This window comes from Salmo trutta, chromosome 15 (genome assembly GCF_901001165.1).
Source record: "Salmo trutta chromosome 15, fSalTru1.1, whole genome shotgun sequence".
Lineage (NCBI taxonomy): Eukaryota > Metazoa > Chordata > Actinopteri > Salmoniformes > Salmonidae > Salmo > Salmo trutta.
In genome coordinates this window covers 12347989-12373050 of record NC_042971.1, presented here as the reverse complement: position 1 = coordinate 12373050, position 25062 = coordinate 12347989, and the positions used below count along the sequence as shown (strand labels likewise).

General features: G+C 43.6%; 1 protein-coding gene across 4 annotated transcripts; it reads right to left on the bottom strand.

Annotated features, from left to right (window-relative positions):
- Positions 1-1964: 1964 nt before the first annotated feature.
- tcerg1b (transcription elongation regulator 1b (CA150)) lies at positions 1965-24892 on the bottom strand. 4 transcript variants are annotated; one of them, XM_029690427.1, is made up of 21 exons: positions 24793-24892; positions 23876-24098; positions 23557-23709; positions 22784-23045; positions 20316-20564; positions 17590-17652; positions 15317-15511; positions 14957-15063; positions 14718-14806; positions 14453-14616; positions 7816-7891; positions 6652-6790; positions 5452-5541; positions 5094-5212; positions 4800-4950; positions 4397-4561; positions 3956-4138; positions 3514-3693; positions 3228-3311; positions 3010-3110; positions 1965-2675 (listed from the first exon to the last, which is right to left on the bottom strand). In XM_029690427.1, the coding sequence occupies exons 1-21, from the start codon at positions 24837-24839 to the stop codon at positions 2474-2476; spliced, it is 3042 nt and encodes a 1013-aa protein (XP_029546287.1). In that variant the 5' UTR covers positions 24840-24892; the 3' UTR covers positions 1965-2473. The 4 variants fall into 4 exon arrangements, with proteins under 4 accessions (XP_029546287.1, XP_029546288.1, XP_029546289.1 ...); XM_029690428.1 differs by having other exon boundaries at positions 14718-14803; XM_029690429.1 differs by having other exon boundaries at positions 20316-20549.
- Between the last annotated feature and the right edge of the window lie 170 nt (positions 24893-25062).

Sequence of the window (25062 nt, the reverse complement as noted above, 5' to 3'; positions counted from 1 at the left end):
TAGTCATGACTTTTTATTATGGGCTCAGTGATCCCGGGAACAGAGCTGGGAAAATGAATCTATAACATTACTGTCTCTTTAGCCCCGTTTATACTTGGTGCTGTGTCCTGATCCTGTCTACATTCTGATACGGCAGACAATTAGTGTAGATCAGTAGTTCCCAAACTTTTTATAGTCCCTTACCCCTTCAAACATTCAATCTCCAGCTGCGTACTCCCTCTAGCACCAGGGTCAGCGCACTCTCAAATGTTGTTTGCCGTCATTGTAAAAGCCTGCCACACACACACACTATATGACATATTTATTAAACATAAGAATGAGTGTGTTTGTGTCACAATCCGGCTCGTGGGATGTGACAAAGAGCTCTTATAGGACCAGGGCACAAATAATTAACAATAATCAATAATTTTGCTCTTTATTTAACCATCTTACATGTAAAATTGTATTTGTTCATCGAAAATTGTGAATAACTCACCACAGGTTAATGAGAAGGGTGTGCTTGAAAGGATACACATACCTCTGCAATGTTGGGTTGTATTGGAGAGTCTCAGTCTTAAATCATTTTCCACACACAGTCTGTGCCTGTATTTAGTTTATGCTAGTGAGGGCCGAGAATCCACTCTCACATAGGTACGTGGTTGCAAAGGGCATCATTGTCTTAACGTGATGTGCCAAGACAGCATACTCTGAGCGCAGCCCAATCCAGAAATCTGGCAGTGGCTTCTGATGAAATTACATTTTCCCAGAACCACTTGTTGCAATTTGGATGAGGCTCTCTTACTCATATGTTAAGTGGACTGGAAGCAGGGCATGAAAGGGATAACGAATCCAGTTGTTTGTGTCATCCGTTTCGGGAAAGTACCTGTGTTATTGCGTACCCAACTCACTCAGGTGCTTCGCTATATCACATTTGACATTGTCCGTCAGCTTGAGTTCATTTGCACACAAAAAAAATCATACAATGATGGAAAGACCTGTGTGTTGTCCTTGTTAATGCAGACAGAGAAGAGCTCCAACTTCTTAATCATAGCCTCAATTTTGTCCCACACATTGAATATAGTTGTAGAGTCCCTGTAATCCTAGATTCAGATCATTCAGGCGAGAAAAATATGGTCTCTCAATTAAAAAAAAGTGCCAATACTAAGCCATTGATAACCAGCGTATGTTGTAAAAGTGTTACATGGTCGCTGCCCATATCATTGCATAATGCAGAAAATACACAAGCGTTCAGGGGCCTTGCTTTAAAGTTAACCATTTTCACTGTAGTGTCCCAAACGTCTTTCAAGCGGTCAGGCATTCCTTTGGCAGCAAGAACCTCTCGGTGGATGCTGCAGTGAACCCAAATGGCGTCGGGAGCAACTGCTTGCACGCGCGTTACCACTCCATTATGTCTCACTGTCATGGCTTTTGCGCCATCAGTACAGATACCAACACATCTTGACCACCAAAGTCCAAAAAGGGTCTATTTCAGCAGAATGCACATTTTTACTTTATGGACACATGCCTCGAGTCAATGGTGGAGTCCTGTCAGTGGGACGATTTAAATGATTTAAGATATCTGGATACATTACAACACTACCTCCGAAGGTGTTCAGAAGGACCTGGGCCTGGTTTCGCCAAAAGCATTTTAAGGCTAATTTCATCGTTACAAACTTCGTGAGAGCATCCAGGCTGTATCACATCTGGCCGTGATTGGGAGTCCCATTGGGCGGCGCACAATTGGCCCAGCGTCGTCCGGGTTTGGCCGGGGTAGACTGTCATTCTAAATAGAAATTGCTCAAAATCATTATTAACATTGCGTTGTTGGATTATTTTAAATGGTCTCCTCTGTGTAGGCACAATCAGAATGTGGACAAGATCAGGACATGTTAGCTCCAGGTATAAACAGGGCATTTTATACCTACTATTACTCTAAATTGTTTGGTAACAAAACCATTAAAACATTGACAGATCATAGGACAAGATTTTCAAAAAAAGGTTGCCTTTAATCCAGTAAAACATTTACAGAAACAGCAACCTATCCAAATTAAAGCGCTTTGAGAAGAAGCATTTAAACTGTACTGCGAGTCGGTACATGGAAATGACACCCTCTTAACAGTTATTACCAAGACCTGCAATGCCTTGAGTCACAGAACCAGCTCAACTGATCTTTTACATTGTCGTACATGTTGTAGGTTTCTGCAACTGCAGCAGATTGAAAACCACAGATGTATTACTATTCCTATCCCTTTGACCTTTCACCTTAGCCAAAGGTCAGATGTTAAGGGTCACAGGGAAGTGGCATATCATCATCATCATCATCATCATCAGGCCCTGTAGGCAGGAGGGGAGAGTCACGACGGCCCAGAACTGCATTTAATAAATACAGGGGATGGATGTTCCGGGTTTACGATGAGGCATTACGACGTTACAGTTTTAAATACTGCACTAGGACAGGTGGGTTCATGCTCTGGCTCTCTAGCATTCTCCGTGGTCACTTAGTGGAGCGGCGCGTGGGCTCCGAGGCAGTGGGGGGAGGAGGGGGACCCCGGCGGTCCAGGTCCTCGATGTAGAACATGATTAGTTTACTCCTCTCCTCCGGGACACAGTCCAGCACCAGGTAACGCTTGTCGTTTTGCAGAACCTTCTCCACGTCCTTCAAGTGCTGGTCAGACTCCTGGAGCAACTTCCGCGACCTGGAGGAGGACAACATGGGTGGAAGCAGTCAGTGGAAAAATAACGTGTTGGGAGAAACAAGACTAGAGTGGATCTTGCCAATACCTTGTGACTACAGTACGACGACGCCACAATTCAACAGTATAGGAGGGATTAAGAGGCAGTGCAGTTGAAACAATAGCGCCTCCTGCTGACCCAATATCGAACGAGTAATTCTGGGAGACTCCATTCTTAATTAGAAGTATAAAATGCCATTAAAAGTAAAACCAACTTATGATACATTTCAATTGAAACCTCATACCCTCAGGTGGCAGTGTAAAGATGTCAAGCCAGCCCATGTGTTCAAGCACCCACCTGTACGTGATGAACTTGGTCTCTTTAAGAAGCGTTCGGAAGTCAGCTTTGGCTGTGATGTACTTGTCTTTGATGTAGTCTTCAAACTCCCTCTGTTTCTTCTGAGAAAGAAAGCACACAAAACCCCTCAGTGTTTCTGCCCGGTGTTAACTCAGTACATGGGAGGCTGACGTAACCAGCGGCACACAGTAAGGTAAAGAGAAAAGTAGAGGTCTTACTCGGTCACTACTGGAGAACTTGATACAGCGAGGGTCCTCTTTGATGATCTTCTTCACCTCCTTCCATGTGGTGGTCAGTGTGATCTTTGGGTGAACAACAATCAATAACAGCACTTACTATCAAGTCATTCGTCCCAGGATAACACACTCTATCTGAATGACATGCGTGCCCGTCGTCTACGACGCCACCTTAACGTCAACAGCCGAGTTCCCATTTCATGCGGCCATGTCAGTGTACATGTGCCCTGGAATGGAGTGTCACACCGGCCAAAGCGTTGCCCCTCACCATGACGGTCTCGTCCAGTAGCTGTCTGAAGTTCTCCTTCTTCTTCTTGGAGAGCGTCTCCACGTGTTCGTTGAACAGTTTCTCCTTGTCGTCTCTCTCCAACAGAGAGGCCGACTCCCAGCGGTGGTCCTTACGCAGGTTACGCCGGGTGTCTGACCACGACGCGTCAGACGACCTCACCTGATCACACACACACCCCCCCCCCCAGCATTAGGATCTGGCAAGCAGTTCTTTGTCCACATAAATCACTGCACAAGTCTGCATTAATGCAGTCAAAATGATAAATTACTTTTTGCGTTCAGACTATTCAGAGGTCATGAAACAGGGACAATTTTTTGGTACACCCAAGTTAAACAAGCAATTGTTGTCCTATTTTTCTTATTCAGTGAACTAACTTCAGGTGTGTGTGTGTGTGTGTGTGTGTGAGAGACGGAGAGCTCACCATATCCGACATGAGGGCTCTGAAGTGCTGGATGGCCTCCTCCCTCTTGTGCTGCTCCCGTTCTCTGTCGATCTCCTTGGTCTGCTCAGAGCGGGCCTTCTGGACCTCGCGCTCCCTCTCCCTCAGACTGGCCTCTATCCTGGCAGCGCGCTCCATCTCCTTCTCCTTATCAGAGTCCATGTGCTGGCAGCAGAGAGAGAAACCGTCACACACACACACACACAGCATCATAATACACACACACAGAGGCCTGCAGTCATCACAGGCGGCATGACAGATGACACCCATCACGTCAAGTGCCCAAACAGCGCCTAACCGCACGCCACTGAATAGTGGCAGGTTTGTGCCTATGGGCTGGGTTCTGCCAGAAGAGCTGGAGTCAGTGTATGAATGAGGGCTGCAGGCAGCCTCTGAGCGAGGTGCCATGGCTATTCCTCCCACCTTGGCCTGCTTGTCTACATATTGCTTGTAGAGTTCTTCTCTGGTGTTGGAGCTCTCCACAGCCTTGTAGCGGGGGTCTCCCTCCAGCTTGTCCTTCACCTTGCTCCAGCGCTGCCCTCCATCCAGGTGGTGGTCCCCAAGAAGTTCAAAGAAGTCCTGCTTCACCTGGGACAGACATGAGGGCAGACCAGACTTATAAGAGGAACACACACACACACTTGGTCAGGTAGACATTTAACATCAACTTAAAGGATTGTTCTAAGTGTTGTCAATTAAGAATTTAGGTATTTCTTCCAGGTTTTCCGAAGCACAGAATCCAGGCAGCAAGGTACTTGTCCAACATATCATTTCCTCAGGCGTCTGTATTCAGTGGGCCATGGGGGTTTTCCAGTCCAGTGCTTACCTTCTCTCCTCTGTTCTTGGAGTCCTCCTTCTCTTTCTTCTTGAGAGAGGTCATGAACTCAATGAAGATGGCCTCCCGGTCCTTCATCTTATCGATGGCCTTGAACCGTTGGTCCTTGGCGTGCTTGGAAGCAAACTCGCTGAACGTTGTCCTGAAACAAACAAAGACTCTTAGTTGGCCAAGAAACAACGACAATGCAAAATGTACACTTGACACTCAATTACTAAATGAGTGCAACTGCCTGGCGTACCGAGACAATGTTTGAACGAATGGGTGTTTGACGTGAGGTCTGACCTGGCGGTGAGCTTTGCATCCTCCATCATCTTCCTGAACTCGTCCTTAGACTGCATCAGTTTATTCTTCTTCTCCTTCCTCTCCTCCTCAGCCCGGGTCTTCACGTACTGGTCAAACACCTGTACAAGCCCAGCAGACACATGGAACAATAGTTAGCGAAAATAAAGGACATTCGTGGGAGGTAACCCTTAAGGATATTCATTACCTGATATCAGGGCTCTGACCTTCCCCCAAAAGTGAAACATAGCTCATATTACCATAACACAGAAAATGGCAACAAAAAAAAAACATGCTTTTAAAAACAAATTGATTAAATGTATAGATGAATTGATTGATTCATTCTGTAAGTGTACAATACCTGCTTTCTCTCTTTGGGGTTAAGCAGCAGATATCGCGGGTCAAAGACAATCTTGTGCAGCTCTTTCTCCCAGGTAGAGAACGCTGAGACCTGTGGGTACGGGGTTAAAAGAGGGCATGAGACCAGGCCAATCAAGGTGGGCTTCAACAACATTCACATAACAATTTCACTCATCAGTCAACTTAGTTTCTTTCAAGGAAAAATAATCCTTTGGTCGTCCCCCATCAAAATCTAAAAAGGGTCGGAATGAGTCACGTTTTCCTTCTCAAACTACTGACACACAAAGGAGCAATATAATAAGAGCAGAGTGAGGCAATAAAAAGGTCTGCATCACGCCTGGTGGTGCCCATGGAAAAGGCTCCAGAGACCAGGCAGGCAGCTCCAAATAAATCCCCTGCTAGGGTAGTTCAATACGGTTTACAATACAATTTATATATATATTTTTTTTTATTGCTGCTTTGGATGCGTCAGTTACAATAAGCTTCTGTTGGGGCAGAACAGAAGTTGAACACCTCGGTTTAGTCAAATAGGACTAAAAAGTTGACACATAGTTCATGTAATACATAAACAGAAGGTGAAGACAAGAAAGCTGAACCCAGATTAGAGATGAGACTATAATAATGAAAAACGGGCTATTATCTACTCTGCATGGCAGTTTGTAAACAAGGAACATTATGACTGTCATAGGCAGTGTAGGCCTGTAGACATATGGATGGTATTGGACAAACCCAAGAACTGAATTCTAGGAACAAAAGCTATAGTTAGAAACTCCTATACATCATATGGCATGAGTCATTTTCTAAAAAAGAAAAATATGAAACCGTCACCATTATGTACAATAAATAGATATTTATGAAATAATGTCTTCCCCTACATAAAAGTGAAATGTTAAATCCATAGCCTACCATTACAATTTAAAAAAGCAGACCATTGTAGTTGTATAACATTTTAACCTAACATTTGGTATTCCTTTTTTTTTTATTAGCAAAGCAAAACATAAGCAGAAAGGTATTTGACATTCAACTGAGCATAAGAGAGAAGACAGAAGCAGGAGGGAGAGGAACAGAAATAAAACAGTGCACCAAAGACAAGGAAAAGGAGAATTAACTGAAGAGTGTACCTTGGTGGGCTTCCATTCAGATTAATGTGTCTAACATTACAGAGCTGGTTACAGTATTGCGTTGGATTGAAGTGTTTTACCCCTCTCTTCAGCAGCATGTCCCTGAACTGTGTCATGCGGTTCTCCAGGGGAACGATGGCCCGCTCTCGGGCCGCCTTCAGCTCCGCCTCCATGGCTGCCTCTTTCTCAGAGTCCGCCTCTTTCATCACTTCCTCCTTCCTGCAAGCAGAGGGAACACGTCAGGGACCAGGCACACAGGGACAGGGGAGAGCTAGAAGCACTTTGTGACATCTGCTGATGTAAAAAAAAAAAAAAGGGCTTTATAAATACATTTGATTTGATGATAGATGGGGAGTTTTACGGGGCTGGACTGGGGTGCAACTTAAGTTCTTTAAATAGGGAAACGACATGTTCTGCTCCGTTAGCTCTATCCAGGTGGTATGACTTGAAGAAATAGTGGATGTGCTCTATACTTGACTGTTCAATCATTGGCCATCTCTAACAAATGAGTGAACTCCAAATTATATACGGTAGGCTTTGCGTAGGTCTTATAGGTTGGGAGGGGGAGGATTTGTCAAATACATGACCACTGATATTCATTGTCATGAACTTGGATTCCATGTTCCACAATCACATAAAGCTAGGGCAGGACAGGACAGTGAGGTGAATGGTCTTAAATTCGCTGTTTCATTGGGGTTCCTAAAGCAGTAGTTTTAGAAGCAAGGTGGTTACCTTGGAGGCCCATGTTGGCATCATGTGTTCTACAGGCCTTTTCCCTGAACAATAGTCTCGTGTGCAACTGGACCAGTGTTTGGGGTAGCAGGGAGAGGCAGGCTTGGAGGGCACTGATGGGAAACAGTGACTGATTGGGTAACCTTGACAGTGACCATTGATTCACCACTTTAACAGACCCAGTGAAGACATAAATCAGGCTTTACTAAGTCAGTACAAGCTGGGTCAAAGACTACTTCCCACCAAAACAGTCAGTCCCTCCACCCCCACAGGAAAAGATCCAAATCAAGCAATTTAGGGTTTGATGACAAAAAAACAACCAAAAAAAACAAAAAAAAAACAACCTTCAACTAACAATTTAGATTTTTAGCCAGAGTACATCATAGGTTTATTTGAATTTGTACATGCTGTTTTATCCGTTTAGACAAGAGGAAGAATGACTGAGTGCCTCCTCATGCTGCTATTGGCCCCTGTGTTGGGCCCTTGGATGGAGAGGTGGACTGTGGACTTACTTCCTCTTCTTAGCCTTCACAGGCTCATCCTCCAGAGCTTCTTCTGCTGCCGCCTCCAGCTCCTCTTTGCTGATTCCTGAGGGAGCGATAATTGATTAGACAGCTGTGTAACATTACAAATGAGGCCATCCTCATGAAAACCTACAGAGGCATAACGAGAGCAGGTCTGGGAAGATTATGGAATCTTGGGTAATGATTAATTGTCTAGAGAATAGCTAGGGATATTGTCATAGTAATTTTAATGGAAAAATGTTTTGGACCTTGTAATGCATCTTGCTAAATTAGCTAGGACATACAGAGGGGTGAAATTGACACCCTTGATAAAAAAAATTGACCAAAATTACAGTATAAAATAAATTCAAATACCGAGCTATATTGAATGGTAATTTTTTTTATACTAATACAATTGCTCAGAAAAAGATTTGGGTTTAAAAATTAACACTTTCCTCCTCTCAAAAAGCAGGGTAAAAAATGACTGACAGCCCTGTTTTCAATCCCTCACTTTGCAAGGAAACCGGCACTGAGCCTTTCTCTAAGATGTTTTATGAGTAGGAGAACACATTTGGAGGCATCTTAGACCATTCTTCCATACAGAATCTTTCCACATCCTTGATCTGCGCTTATGGACTGCCCTCTTCAATTCAAACCACAAGTTTTCAATGGGTTTCAAGAGACAGATGAATTTAGATTGTTTAGGACAATTAACCATTTCTTTGTGGATTTACGTGTGTGCACACGTTCTGAAAGGCCCCAGAGTCTGCAACATCACTAAGCAAGGGGCACCACGAAGACCATGGAGCTCTTCAAACAGGTCAGGGACAAAGTTGTGGAGAAGTACAGATCAGGGTTGGGTTATAAAAAAAATATCAGAAACTTTTGAACATCCCACGGAGTACCATTAAATCCATTATTAAAAATAATTGAAAGAATATGGCACCAAAACAAACCTGCCAAGATGGGGCCGCCCACCAAAACTCACAGACCAGGCAAGGAGGGCATTAATCAAAGGCAACAAAGAGACCAAAAATAACCCTGAATGAGCTGCAAAGCTCCACAGCGGAGATTGGAGTATCTGTCCATAGGACCACTTTAAGCCGTACACTCCACAGAGCTGGGCTTTACAGAAGAGTGCTCAGAAAAAAGCCATTGCTTAAAGAAAATAAATAAGCAAACACGTTTGGTGTTTGCCAAAAGGCATGTGGGAGACTCCCCAAACATATGGAAGAAGGTACTCTGGTCAGATGAGACTAAAATTGAGCTTTTTGGCCATCCAGGAAAACTCTGTCTGGCGCAAACCCAACACCTCATCCTGAGAACACAATCCCCACAGTGAAGCATGGCGGTGGCAGCATCATGCTGTGGGGATGTTTTTCCATCGGCAGGGACTGGGAAACTCGTCAGAATTGAAGGAATGATGGATGGCGCTAAGTACAAGTATATTCTTGAGGGGAACCTGTTTCAGTCTTCCAGAGATTTGAGACTGGGTCAGAGGTTCACCTTCCAGCAGGACAATGACCCTAAGCATACTGCTAAAGCAACACTCGAGTGGTTAAAGGGGAAATATTTAAATGTCTTGGAATGGCCTAGTCAAAGCCCAGACCTCAATCCAATTGAGAATCTGTAGTATGACTTAAAGATTGCTGTACACCAGCGGAACCCATCCAACTTGAAGGAGCTGGAGCAGTTTTGCCTTGAAGAATGGGCAAAAATCCCAGTGGCTAGATGTGCCAAGCTTATAGAGACATACCCAAAGAGACTTGCAGCTGTAATTGCTGCACAAGGTGGCTCTACAAAGTATTGACTTTGGGGGGGTGAACAGTTACGCACGCTCAAGTTCATTTTTTTTATGATATTTGACTGTTTCACAATAAAAAAATATTTGGCATCTTCAAAGTGGTAAGCATGTTCGGTAAATAAAATTGATATAAACCCACCAAAAAAAAATCAATTTCAATTCCAGGTTATAAGGCAACAAAATAGGAAAAATGCCAAGGAGGGGGGTGAATACTTTCATAACCCACTGTTTATGTAGTACATAGTTACTTCAATTACCTCGTACCCCTGCACATCGACTCAGTACAGGTACTCCCTGCATTTAGCCATGTAATTTTTACTCGTTATTCACTGTGTATTTATTCCCTGTGTCACACAGACACAAACTCAGCAAAAAAAGAAACGTCCTCGCACTGTCAGCTGTGTTTATTTTCAGCAAACTTAAGATTCAACAACAGACAAACTGGAATAGTGTCCATGAACAAAGGGGGGGGGGGGGGGGTCGAAATCAAAAGTAACAGTAAGTATCTGGTGTAGCCACCAGCTGACTAAGTACTGCAGTGCATCTCCTCCTCATGGACTGCACCAGATCTTGCTGTGAGATGTTACCCCACTCTTCCACCAAGGCACCTGCAAGTTCCCGGAAATTTCTGGGGGGAATGGCCCTAGCCCTCACCCTCCGATCCAACAGGTACCAGACTTGCTCAATGGGATTGAGATCCGGGCTCTTCGCTGGCCATAGCAGAACACTGACATTCCTGTCTTGTAGGAAAACACACACAGAACGAGCAGTATGGCTGGTGGCATTGTCATGCTGGAGGGTCATGTCAGGAGGAGCCTGCAGGAAGGGTACCACATGAGGGAGGAGGATGTCTTCCCTGTAACGCACGGCGTTGAGATTGCCTGCAATGACAACAAGCTCAGTCCGATGATGCTGTGACACACCGCCCCAGACCTTGACGGACCATCCACCTCCAAAATCGATCCCGTTCTAGAGTACAGGCCTCGGTGTAACGCTCATTCCTTAGACGATAAACACAAATCCGACCATCACCCCTGGTGAGACAAAACCACGACTCGACAGTTTAGAGCACTTTTTGCCAGTCCTGTCTGGTCCAGCGATGGTGGGTTTGTGCCCATAGGCGACGTTGTGGCCGGTGATGTAAGGCAGATCCTCACCAGACAACAGGCCTACAAGCCCTCAGTCCAGCCTCTCTCAGCCTATTGCGCACAGTCTGAGCACTGATGGAGGGATTGTGCGTTCCTGGTTTAACTCGGGCAGTTGTTGTTGCCATCCTGTACCTGTTCCACAGGTGTGATGTTCAGATGTACCGATCCTGTGCAGGCGTTGTTACACGGTCTGCCACTGCGAGGACGATCAGCTGTCCGTCCAGTCTCCCTGTAGCGCTGTCTTAAGCATCTCACAGTACGGACATAGCAATTTATTGCCCTGGCCACATCTGCAGTCCTCATGCCTCCTTGCAGCATGCCTAAGGCATGTTCACTCAGATGAGCAGGGACCCTGGGCATCTTTCTTTAGGTGTTTTTCAGAGTCACTAGAAAAGCCTCTTTAGTGACCTAAGTTTTCATAATTGTGACCTTAATTGCCTACCATCTGTAAGCTGTTAAAGTCTTAACGACCGTTCCACAGGTACATTAATTGTTTATGGTTCATTGAACAAGCATGGGAAACAGTGTTTACAATGAAGATCTGTGAAGTTATTTGGATTTTTACGAACTATCTTTGAAAGACAGGGTCCTGAAAAAGGGATGTTTCTTTTTTTGCTTAGTTTATATACACTACCGTTCAAAAGTTTAGGGTCACTTAGAATTTTTTTATTTTTTTTTAAAGAAAAATCAATTTTTTTTGTCAATTAAAATAATATCAAATTGATCAGAAATACAGTACACATTGTTAATGGTGTAAATTACTATTATAGCTGGAAACGGCAGATTATTTATGGAATATGTACATAGGCGTACAGAGGCCCATTATCAGCAACCATCACTCCTGTGTTCCAATGGCATGTTGTGTTAGCTAATCCAAGTTTATTTAAAAGGCCAATTGATCATTAGAAAACCCTTTTGCAATTATGTTAGCACAGCAGAAAACTGTTGTGCTGATTAAAGCAGCAATAAAAAAAAAAGTTAGAAGTGTCCTTCTTTGGATTTGTGGGTTCGATTACAGGCTCAAAATGGCCAGAAACAAAGCCTTTCTTCTGAAACTCAGTCTATTCTTGTTCTGAGAAATGAAGGCAATTCCATGCGAGAAATTGCCAAGAAACTGAAAATCTCATACAACACTGTGTACTACTCCCTTCACAGAACAGCGCAAACAGGCTGTAAACAGAATAGAAAGAGTGGGAGGCCCCGGTGCACAACTGAGCAAGAGGACAAGTACATTAGAGTGTCTTGTTTGAGAAACAGACGCCTCACAAGTCCTCAACTTGCAGCTTCATTAAATAGTACCTGCAAAACACCAGTCTCAACGTCAACAGTGAAGAGGCAAAGAAAAAGCCATATCTCAGACTGGCCAATAAAAATAAAAGATTAAGATGGGCAAAAGAACAGAAACCAGAAGGAACTCTACCTAGAAGGCCAGCATCCCGGAGTTTCCTCTTCACTGTTGATGTTGAGACTGGTGTTTTGCAGTCTCAAGTATTCAGACCCTTTACTTAGTCCTTTATTGAAGCACCTTTGGCAGCACTACAAGCTTGGCACACCTGTATTTGGAGTGTACTGCAGATCCTCTCAAGCTCTGTCAGGTTGGATGGGGAGCGTTGGTGCACAGCTATTTTCAGGTCTCTCCAGAGATGTTAGATCGGGCTCAAGTCTGGGCTCTGGCTGGGTCACTCAAGGACATCCAGAGACTTGTCCCAAAGCAACTCCTGTGTTGTCTTGGCTGTGTGTTTAGGGTCATTGTCCGGTTGGAAGGTGAACCTTCACCCCAGTCTGAAGTCCTGAGCGCTCTGGAGCAGGTTTTCATCAAGGATCTCTGTACTTTGCTCCAATCATCTTTCCCTCGATCCTGACTAGCCTCCCAGTTCCTGCCGCTGAAAAACATCAGTTCAATCTTGGTTTCATCAGACCAGAGAATCTTGTTTCTCATGGTCAGAATGTTTAGGTGCCTTTTGGAAAACTCCAAGCGGGCAGTCATGTGCCTTTTACTGAGGAGTGGCTTCCGTCTGGCCACCATAAAGGCCTAATTTGTGGAGTGCTGCAGAGATGTCCATCTGGAAGGTTCTCCCATCTCCAGAGGAACTCTAGAGCTCTGTCAGATTTACCATAGGGTTCTTGGTCACCTCCCAGAACAAGGCCCTTCTCCCCCGGTTTGGCCGGGTTGCCAGCTTTAGGAAGTGTCTCGATGGTTCCAAACTGCTTCCATTTAAGAATGATGGAGACCACTGTTCTTGTGGACCTTCAATGCGGCAGACATTGTTTGGTACCCTTCCCCAGATCTGTGACTCGACACAATCCTGTCTCGGAGCTCTACGGACAATTCCTTGGACCTCATGGCTTGGTTTTTCCTCTGAGATGCACTGTCAAATGTGGGACCTTATACAGACAGGTGTGTGCCTTTCCAAATCATGTCCAATCAATTGAATTTACCACAGGTGGACTCCAATCAAGTTGTAAAAACTTCAAGGATGATCAATGGAAACAGAATGCACCTGAGCTCAATTGAGACGCCTAGAAAAGGGTCTGAAAACTTATGTAAATAAGGCATCTTATTTTGCAAAAATGTCAACTTTTCGATTTGTCTTTATGGGGTATTTTGTGTAGATTGCTGAGGATCTCTTTTTTTCCCATTTTAGAATAAGGCTGTAACTTAACAAAATGTGGAAAAAGTCAAGGGGTCTGAATACTTTCTGAAGGCACTGTGTGTGTGTGTAGATGATATTACACACACACACACACAGTGCCTTCAGAAATTATTCAGACCCCTTGACTTTTTCCACATTTTGTTACGTTACAGCCTTATTTGAAAATGAGGAAGTGATTCGCTAGGTGGGGTAAGTTTCTCAAAAACAAGTGATATCGCAAAAGTAGTGTCTGGACCCTGATATAACTTTATCCAGGACCAGGACATTTAAGGGGGAAATCTGGTTGCGTCCACTACGAGGCTGAAACTTGGCCACAAGTGGATCTTCCAGCAAGACAATAACAAGCACATATATAAAAAATAAAAAAAAGGAATGGTTTATTGGCCGCAAAAATCAACATTTTGCAATGCCATTAGTCTCCAGACTTCAAACCGATAGAAAACCTGTGGTTTGAATGGAAGAGGGCAGTCCATAAGCGCAGACAAAGGATATCAAGGATCTGGAAGGATTCTGTATAGATGAAGGGGCAAAGATCCCTCCCAATGTGTTCTCCAACTCAAACATTGTAGAAAAAGCCTCAGTGTCGTTATCCTCGCAAGGTGACGTATTGAAAACAGGGGTGTCAATTTTGATCGCTATATTATTTTATTTGTTAAACAAAATCTCTTTCTCTGTGCAATTGTTTTAGCATAAAATAATACATTTTTGGAACATAGAATTTAGCTCAGTATATGAATGATTTATTTTCCACCATTCATTTCTGCTCATCTTTATCAAGGGTGTCAATTTCGGACCCCTCTAACTAATGAACATAACACAGCTTTGGTGAAACCCCGTCTCAAAAACGAATGTTCTTGACCGCATGGAACTTTTGGAAATTAAACTTCTAACCGTGCAGCTCGTAAAATAGATTACATAAAGTTGGTAAAATTTGAGTTTTTTTTAAAACCCCCAAAAAATCTATTGGGTAAACTGTATATAAATTTGAATCCCACTTTCTCCTAAAATATTTTTTATTTTTTTGGTGTGTGTGTTCGTACCCAGCTTCTTGGTGGCGTCCTCCAGGCCCCTTTTGTGAGGTGGTTCCTGGATATTCTTGTCAACGTCGGCCCGCCCCACCAGCTCATCTGGCCGGTCCCACATGGAGAGACGCGTGGTGGGATTGTAGTAGAAAACACGCTCGTCACCGGTCCACACAATACACCTACACACACACACGTTCAATAGGGCACATGGGCAGGAGAGTGATGAAAGTTCAGTCTCATACAACAGCACATGGCTCCATCACCATCAGTGGGTACATACCAGGGAGTGCCAGGGATAGGGTTAGTGGCCACTGGCTTGGCTTTCTGTGCCGTTTTCTCCTCTTCAGTCATCTCCTCCTCCTTAACCTCCTCAATGAAAGGAATACAACCGTTAAAAGAGTATTCTTCAAATGATCCACCCTATCAAATTATAACATTTAAAGCTGTGGATGTAGAAAGGGCTGTTGATTGTTTGATGCCAACTTTCTGACTACTAGACCGCGCCAGCTCTCCTCTTACCTCTTTCATCTCATTAGGGGGTTCTATTTTGGGCTCCTCGTCCTCCATCTCCATGGCCTCCTCCTCCAGGGCCTGCTGCCTCTCCTTGGCCTTCTCTGCCTCTCTCTCTACAGCAATAGAAACTCACACACATTAGACATGCAACAGTTAAATATCAAATTTTATTGGTCCCATATGTGATTAGCAGATGTTATTGCAGGTGTAGCGAAATGCTTGTGCAAAGTTTCCTAAGAGCTAGTCGTGATGCTGCCATCTCCGTCAGCGTCCTCATCAATATTTCACTAACCAGTTTCACTATCACTAACCAGTCCAGGAAGAATGATAGCTGGTTGTAGAGACCCAAGCTTTAAATAGACCAACCTTTCTCCCGCAGTTCCAGGGGCTTGTCCCAGGTGGACTCTAGTGTGCGGTTGTTGTAGTAGTAGGTTTTCCCATCGGCCGTTTTGTACTCGGACCACTCTGGGAGTTGGAGGCCTGCTAAGGCGGGCGCCGCCAGGGCCAACTGGGGGTGGTGCATCATGGGAACAAGGGGAGGGGCCATGCCGGGCAGCATACCTGTAGAAGGTGAAATGCATACAGAATACTTCTTAAGACCTTCAGCTCTGATAAACTCCTAACCCCAATCTACTGCAGATCTAACCAACACCAAACATATGGGATGGGTAGTAGAAGAGAGGTTGATGACCCTTTGCTAGTGCCTCATTCTTAAAATATATTGAGGATGTACACTACCAGTCAAAAGTTTTAGAACATCTTCTCATTCAAGGGTTTCTCTTAATTTTTTACATTGTAGAATAATAGTGAAGACATCAAAACTATGAAATAACACATTATAGAATCATGTAGTAACCAAACAAATATATATTTGAGATTGTTCAAATAGCCACCCTTTGCCTGGACTGCTTTGCACACATTTGGCAGGCTCTCAACCAGCTTCATGAGGTAGTCACATGGAATGCATGTCAATTAACAGGTGTGCCTTGTTAAAAGTTAAGCGAAAGAATTCCACAAATTAATGCATTTGAGCCAATCAGTTGTGTTGTGAAAAGGTAAGGGGGTATACAGAAGATAGCCCTATTTGGTAAAGATCAAGTCCAAATTACAGCAATAACAGCTCAAATAAGGAAAGAGAAATGACAGTCCATTACTTTAAGACATGAAGGTCAGTCAATCTGGATAATATCAAGTGCAGTTGCAAAAACCATCAAGCGCTATGACGAAATGGGCTCTCATGAGGACCGCCGCAGGACTGGAGTTACCTCTGCTGCAGAGGAAAAGTTCAATAAAGTTACCAGCCCCAGAAATTGCAGTCCAAATAAAGGCTTCGCAGAGTTCAAGTAAGACACATCAACTGTTCAGAGGAGACTGTATGGAATCAGGCCTCCATGGTCGAATTGCTGCAAAGAAACCACTAAAGGATACCAATAAGAAGAGACTTGCTTGGGCAAAGAAACAAGCAATGGACATTAGACCGGTGGAAATCTGTCCTTTGGTCTGGAGTCCAAATTGGAGATGTTTGGTTCCAACCTCTGAGACGCAGTGTGGGTGAACGGATGATCTTCGCATGTGTGGTTCCCACCGTAAAGCATGGAGTAGGTGGTGTTATGGTGTGGGGTGCTTTGCTAGTGACACTGATATATTTATTTAAGCAGCCAACAAGTGCTCAGCATAAGTGGGAGACTGTTGGAAAAGTATTCTAGGTGAAGCTAGTTTGATAGAAAGCCAAGAGCGTGCAAAGCGGTCATCAAGGCAAAGGGTGGCTATTTGAAGAATCTCAAAAAAACAGATTTTAGATTTGTTTAACACTTTTTTGGTTACTACATGATTCCATATGTGATATTTCATAGTTGATGTTTTCACCATTATTCTACAACGTAGAAAATAGTACAAATAAAGAAAAACCATTGAATAAGTAGGTATTCTAAAACTTTTGACCGGTTGTGTACATAAGAATTCACCTGAAATATAGAAAGGTCTTAGGTCAAACATTTACACCTAATTCCCAAAACTGGAAAGAAATGGGCCTTCCCTGGTTAGTCACACAGGTAACATCTAAAGTGAGCCGCTGAGATGTTAACAAAAACACAAAGGCATGCCACAAGTAGAAAATGATTATCAAATGACCATACAACATTGTGAATATCCTCTACTGAATGGAAAATAAGGGTGCTGCCTGTCAAAACAAGGTCCAATACTCCTTTGTCACTGTCTACAAAATAAATGACCACTCCGCTCTTAAAAATGTTACCCTGCTAAAGTAGCCTAGCTAACACCAACAGTATAACAGTGACATTACTGATGCAAGTCTACAATGCAGTTACGTCCAACAAGACTTCACACTGATGCCAAATATCAATTGGTTGTTTATCATAACTACAAGGGCAGAGATGTCTCTGTTCGTAATCTCCTCGCTGAAAAAAAAAGCATCAGAACTGTATAATTTAAACAAGAAAGAATGTCCTAAAATGTCTAACTCACTAATGTTGAGGAAATATAAAGGAAAAAGTTCCGACAGCAATACTTCACATTGTTTGGCAGTGCCTAAGTGGCAAAAAATAATAAGCATAATTTCACAACACACCACTAACATGCCATCTAACAAAATACTGACTGGAGACGTTTGAAAGAATTACCGTTATTGTTGGGGGAGACTGTCTTTATATAGGGAGCGCCTACTATCTGCATCATTGCTACACCTGCAAGAACGGACAAGCAAGCATGTTGTTGGGACACAGGAGAAGAGGTGCCAGCTGCCAGGGCAAGGCAGACAGCTATTGACACAATACATATACAAAACTAGGCCCACAACTATAATATCACTTTGATAAAGCCACGTTAGTATTCTCTCCCTGGCAACAACCAGATGAATGAATAATTTGGTCATGTAAATGGAGTATTGAGCATTTTTTTTGTTAAAACATTTTTTAAATTAAGAAATGTAGAATAAGTCATCAAAAATTAACGCCCCCTTTCCTTATAAGGCAGTATGTTAAAAGCCTTCGAATTTGCTTTTGTTATCTCTAGACGGCTTGCGGAACTTGGGCAATGCTGACATTTACAGGAATGAAAGCGACTTGTTTCTGCAATAATTACAGTGCAAGAAAAAAACTGAACGAAGAAAAAAAAAAACGGGACCTGCAACAATTTCAAAGATTTTACTGAATTACAGTTCATATAAGGAAACCAGTCAATTGAAATAAACTCAATCTGCCCTAATCTTTGGATTTCACATGACTGAATACAGATATGCATCAGTTGGTCATAGATACCTTATATATATATATATTTTTTTTTAAAGGATCACAAAACCAGTCAGTATCTGGTGTGACCACCATATGTCTCATGTGGCATGAGACATCTCCTTCACATAGACTTCATCAGGCTGTTGACTGTGGAATGTTGTCCCACTCTTGAATGGCGTGCAAAGTTATTGGATATTGGAGGGAACTGGAACACGCTGACGTACACGTCAAACCAGAGCATCCCAAACATGCTAAATGGGTGAAATATCTTGTGAGTATGCAGGCCAAATAAGAACTGGGACATTATCAGCTTTCAGGAATTGTGTACAGATCCTTGCGACATGGGGCTGTGCGTTATGTTGAGACATGAGGTGATGGCTGCGTATGAATGGCACGACAATGGGCCCCAGGATCTTGTCCCGGTATCTCCGTGCATTCAAATTGCTATTGATAAAATGCAATTGTGTTTGTTGTCTATAGCTTATGCCTGTCCATACCATAACCCCACCTCCACCATGGGGCACTCTGTTCACAACGTTGACATAAGCAAACCGCTCGCCCACACGACACCATACGTGGTCTGCGGTTGTGAGGCACTGCCAAATTCTCTAAAACATTGGAGATGGCTTATGGTAGAGAAACTAACATTACATTCTCTGGCTACAGCGCCGGTGGACATTCCTGCAGTCAGCATGACAATTGCACGCTCCCTCAACTTGAGATATCTGTGGCATTGTGTTATGTGACAAAACTGCACATTTTAGTGGCCTTTTATTGTACCCAGCACACAGTGCACCTGTGTAATGATCATGCTGTTTAAAATCAGCTTCACCTGTCAGGTGGATGATTATTGTGACAGCGGTTAAGTGCTCACTAAACAGGGATGCAAACAAATTTGAGCAGAAAAAAAAGCCTTTTGTGCATATGGAACATTACTGGGATCTTTTATTTCAGCTCATGAAACATGGGACCAACACTTTACATGTTGCGTTCGTATTTCTATTCAGTGTAAAATGCTAAGAGTTGAATGTGAAGTATTGTGGAATAAAACTATTTTCATTGGCACTTTGAAGTCAACCCAGGTTGGGCTGGCTTTGTTGGGCTAGCTGAAATTGCATATCTACTGCCTCCAGAAATTAGAAATGTCATGTTGTTAGGTAGCCAATGTGACTACAACTGGCTTTGCCAATGTTGCTAACTAGCAAGATGTTGAAGAATTTAATTCACCCTCACCATGCCGTAACTAACGTTACCCCTTACTCCTGTCAGTACCAGCCAGACTGACGTAAGTTAGCTAGCTAAACGGTTAGCGTCGTTGCTAGCATAACAGGCGAGCTAGCTTAATTCCTACATTGCTTATCATGGCATTGACGATTTGCTAGCTAGCTAGCCAAGCAAACCAGATGACATGTTTGATATGATGTAGCTTTCTAGCTTTCAAAATGACCTGACCAGCTAAAATTGCTGCTAGCACACGTTAGCTAGCTTGTTTCAACTGATTTACTGGCTAACGTTAGGTAGCTAGCTTTTGAGGGCAGACTGTTGAAAAGTTTGTGTAGTGCAAAAATGAATGAAGGATCCAGCTATGGTGGAAATTCGTGTAATGTCAGACAAGTAGTTCTGCAGTAGTCAATGTCCTAGCTAAGAGCAATGAGCCCAGACAAGCTAGCTAAATGTATCAGCAGCAAGCAGTGATCAGCTTGGTGGCTGCACATTAACATAATTACCAGCCAGAACTCTAATCGAGCTGGCACCAGTTGTGAAACTGGGCTGCACTGGCCTGGGTTTCCCTCAACCCATCTTGAATTTGAGAATTCCATTCGAACCAGCTCGAATTTGGCCCTAATTTTAAGTGCCAGTGGAAACGTTTTAAGAATCATAAAAAAATAGAAACAAGTTCAATTGGTTTGCCCAATTATTTACTCCAGCCTTGACCAGGACCATTCTACAATAATTGTTTAACCTACTGATTTTACAGAAAATGAAAATAAGAGACCTAACATTATGACAAACAAATGAAGAGATGACACATGACAGAGTACAGAAAGAGGTGGAGAGGCAGTACTGTTAAAAAGGGGTAGAGGGGAGGGTTTGGGATGAGGGAGCTTATGTCTTACCGGGCAGTGGGATGTGCATGCCTGGTAGAGGCACTCTGAAGGGGTGCATGACCCCTGGGGGGAAGCCTGGGATAGTGGGCGTGTGAGGCTGGGACATGGCGTGGTGTGGCAGGCCAGTCGGGAGACTCTGGGGCAGCAGGGACATGGTCTGGACTGGTGTCACTGAGGCTGGCACGGTGGCTACACTGATGGTCACTGCAACACTGGAGGGGACGGAGGCCACAGGCTGCAGATCTGTAGCAGCAGAAGCTGGACAAAGACCAGCAGACAGTTACAACACACAGTCTGGTCATATAGTAAAACCAACCATAAACAAGCAGAAAACAACCCATTACCAACTTTGTGAACTTCACCAAATCAGGATTTCTCACCATACAAAAGGTCAGACATGCCAAAAACGTTGATGGGACCCAGATCTCCCTCTCCCATTTACAGTGGCTTGTGAAAGTATTCACCCCCCCCCTCCTTGGCATTTTTCTATTTTGTTGCCTTACAACCTGGAATTAAAATGTATTTTGGGGGGGGGTTGTATCATTTGATTTTTCACAACATGCCTACAACTTTGAAGATGCAAAATATGTGTGTGTGAAACAAACAAGAAATATCATATAAAAACTGAACTTGAGTGTGCATAACTATTCACCCCCCAAAGTCAATACTTTGTAGAGCCACCTTTTGCAGCAATTACAGCTGCAAGTCTCTTGGGGTATGTCTCTATAAGCTTGGCACATCTAGCCACTGGGATTTTTGCCCATTCTTCAAGGCAAAACTGCTCCAGCTCCTTCAAGTTGGATGGGTTCTGCTGCTGTACAGCAATCTTTAACCTGTTTGGGATGGGGGCAGTATTTTCACGGCCGGATAAAAAACGTACCCGATATAATCTGGTTACTTCTCCTGCCCAGAAACTAGAATATGCATATAATTAGTAGATTTGGATAGAAAACAGCCTAAAGTTTCTAAAACTGTTTGAATGGTGTCTGTGAGTATAACAGAACTCATATGGCAGGCCAAAACCTAAGAAGATTCCATACAGGAAGTGCCCTGTCTGACAATTTCTTGTCCTTCTGTAGCATCTCTATCGAAAATACAGCATCTGTGCTGTAATGTGACATTTTCTAAGGCTTCCATTGGCTCACAGAAGGCGCCAGAAAGTGTAATGGGGTGTCTGCAGTCTCTGGGCAAAAAACAGCAGGAGATTTTGAGAGTGGCCAGGCTGGGAACAGTGACACTGGAGATGAGCGTTCACGAGACTACGCCTTTTTTTTCTTTCAGCCTTTGAATGAATACAACGTCGCCCGGTTGGAATATTATCACTATTTTACGAGAAAAATAGCATAAAAATTGATTTTAAACAGCGTTTGACATGCTTCGAAGTACGGTAATGGAATATTTTGAATTTTTTTGTCACGAAATGCGCTCGCGCAACCCTTCGGATTGTGACCTGAACGCACGGAAGGAAAAAAATACAAAATTAAAAAAAAAATAAAACAAACGGAGCTATTTGAATATAACTATGGATTATTTGGAACCAAAACAACATTTGTTGTTGAAGTAGAAGTCCTGGGAGTGCATTCTGACAAAGAACAGCAAAGGTAATCCAATTTTTTATAGTAATTTTGAGTTTGGTGAGGGCCAAACTTGGTGGGTGTCAAAATAGCTAGCCTGTGATGGCCGAGCTATCTACTCAGAATATTGCAAAATGTGCTTTCGCCGAAAAGCAATTTTAAAATCAGACACCGCGATTGCACCTAACAATCGCATGGTGTGCTTTCGCCGTAAAGCCTTTTTGAAATCGGACACTGTGGTTGGATTAACAAGAAGTTTATCTTTAAAATGGTGTATAATACTTGTATGTTTGAGGAATTTTAATTATGGGATTTCTGTTCGATTTTGGCGCCCTGCAATTTCACTGGCTGTTGTCGAGGTGGGACGCTAGCGTCCCAATGATACCAGAGAGGGTAATAATGGATTTAATGGTGCTCCGTAGGCTGTTCAAAGTTTCTGATGTGTTTTTTATAACCCAACCCTGATCTGTACTTCTCCACAACTTTGTCCCTGACCTGTTTGGAGAGCTCCTTGGTCTTTGTGGTGCTGCAGACTCTGGGGCCTTTCAGAACGTGCGTGCATATACATACTGAGATCATGTGACAGATCATGTGACACTTAGATTGCACATAGGTGGACTTTAACTAATTACACGACTTCTGAAGGTAATTGGTTGCACCAGATCTTATTTAGGTGCTTCATAGCAAAGGGGGTAAATACATATGCACGCACCACTTTTTTTATTTTTATTTTTTAAAACAAGTTATTATTTTCATTTCACTTCACTAGTTTGGACTATTTTGTATATGTCTATTACATGACATCCAAATAAAAATCTATTTAAATGAAAGGTTGTAATGCAAAAAAAGTATGAAAAACACCAAGGTGGATGAATACTTCTGCAAGGCACTGTATGTACTCACTAGCAATGGTCTGGGACACAGAGGTGGTGGTGGTGGTGTTTGTGTCTGGACTGGTGGTCATGGTGCTGGACAGGGAGGGGGCCTGTGTGGACACTGGGGAGGGTATAGCAGCTGCAGTGCTGACTGATGTGATGCTACTGGAGGAGGCTCCTGTCCCCGCCGGGGTCACCATAACAGGGTTGAGCTCTGACTGCTGGATCACCTTCACCCCCTCAGGTTTGCTCCAGGCTGACTCTCGAGTCCTGGCATTGTAGTAGTACGCCTAGGGGGAAGGGTAGGGGGAAGATAGATGGGTTAGTTTACAACATCACGAAAACAATGCTCACGCTTCAATGGGGCAGAAGTCTGTGTGGCGTTTTGATTCTGGGATGGCCAGACCGCTAGCAACAATGACAAGAAGCTGCCATGTGGGGAATCGTAGGTGGCTCATTTCAGCTAGTGTTATCTTGTTCTTGATACCATGCCTTGCTTGGAGGCGTTTTGACTGATGTCACGTGTAAGCTAATATGGCTAAAATTCACAAGCTAATCAACAACTGTCACAATGTATTTGAGAGAAATGAAAATGTATTTATCTTTTCAATAAACACTGAAGAAATATAGTTTATATGTCAACAATCTAAGCCAACCCTGTCTGTTTTACCCCATAGTTGTGCATGCATCAGTTGTGTTGCTAAACAACCAACCCATATATAACTTATGAGGGAAACACAGGAAAATATTAATTCCGGTAGGTTGAAATATTAGAGAACTATGTAACAGCCCATTCTTTACCTTTCCCTCCGGTGTTTTGTTCTCTACCCAGATCTCCTCAGCAGGGGGCAGAGTAGGGGCTCCAGCTCCTGGAACTGGGGGCATTCCAGGGGGGAATAGCATCCCTGGGGGTGGGGGCATGCTGCCCATCGGAGGGGGCATGAAAGGAGGTCTCTGAAAAACAAAAACAAATGCATTCAAATGTCAAGCCTTTTATACTAACTATGCAGTCTGATGTTCTGGCTCTCAATGCATTCAGAGCTCTGACAGACCAAAAGTGGAGCAGTCATACTTTGGAATATAAATTTAAAAAATATCCTTGCATCACTGGCAGGTGTACCTGTAGGTGAGGGGGTCCGAGAGGCGGGGGCATGCCTCCTGGTGGGGGGATGGGTGGCATGCTGGGGTCAAACGGTGGACGCCCGAATGGTGGCCCCCTTGGTGGAGGCCCTCTCATCATACCAAAAGGGGGAGGCGGGGGTCTGAGAAGTGGGGGTGGACCACGCATCACTGGGGTTGGAGGAGGAGTAGGGCCGCGGAAACGCAACGTCTGCTGCGTCATCCTAGAAACAAACCAAATGGACCTGGCTCATGAACCAAATCAAAATCAACACATTTTACTCGCTAGCTTTCCTACCCATGTTCAGGTTATTGTTTGCAGCAACAGGCTAGTGTCTCAAAATATTCACTAATGTTATCAAGCTAGCCTATCACTTACATTGCGCGGTCAAGCTAGCTATTCATCGCTTGATGGCATCAAACGACGCAGTGACTGTAGCTAAATTTGACAGTTTCACTGGTAATCCGGAGGCCAATGAACAGTAACTAGTGAATGTGTATGCTGACTAGTTAGCTAACGTAGCTACTCTAGGCTAATTAACGTTGGCTAATGTTATGCCATTCAAATCGACGCGCAGTCTGCACGCCCAGCTAACGGACCATTTCAGAAACAATCGTCCGTGTCTAACTAGCTATTAAGTAGTTTATGTTGAAACTGCTTTGCTTAACTCGACGAATAGCATCACATTTTAGCAAAATATACGATGAGTCAGGTTGTCTAGCTAACGTTACGAGGCTAATGTTAGCAACTAACTGGCGCGGCCACATTGAACAGTCAGCGGCAGCAACGAATGCACTCGCGAGCGCATGGAAAAAATCATTGGGAGTTCCGTTTCACAATAATGTCAAGTTAACAACCGCAGAAAACATTATTTATCACAAATATCGATCACTTGGGTTTATTCGCTATCGCCTCACCTGTTGTCGTTAAACCCAATACTTTCACCGTCTCCGTGGTCCGCCATTACAGGGAAATCAAACGATTCTTCCTGGAAACACCTCTTGACACAAACTTGTACACAGCATTGGTCAAATGGCCTGTCAATCATAGTAGGGGGCCAGTCGTTAATAACATCTGATTGGATGCCAAAATAGTCAACATCGTCTGGGCAGAGGGCTCTGCGTCTAGCCACTGATGTTTTGTTCAGTTAGGACTTTCCTAACTATTGATATGTAACAATTTCATAA

Coding starts and splice junctions, on each gene's coding strand:
- tcerg1b (XM_029690427.1), bottom strand. CDS start 24,839: ATGGCGGACCACGGAGACGGTGAAAGTATTGGGTTTAACGACAACAG. Junction 7,892..14,452: donor GGACGCCACCAAGAAGCTGG/GTACGAACACAC, acceptor TCGCTCCCTCAG/GAATCAGCAAAGAGGAGCTG. Junction 4,951..5,093: donor GATGCAAAGCTCACCGCCAG/GTCAGACCTCAC, acceptor TGTTTGTTTCAG/GACAACGTTCAGCGAGTTTG.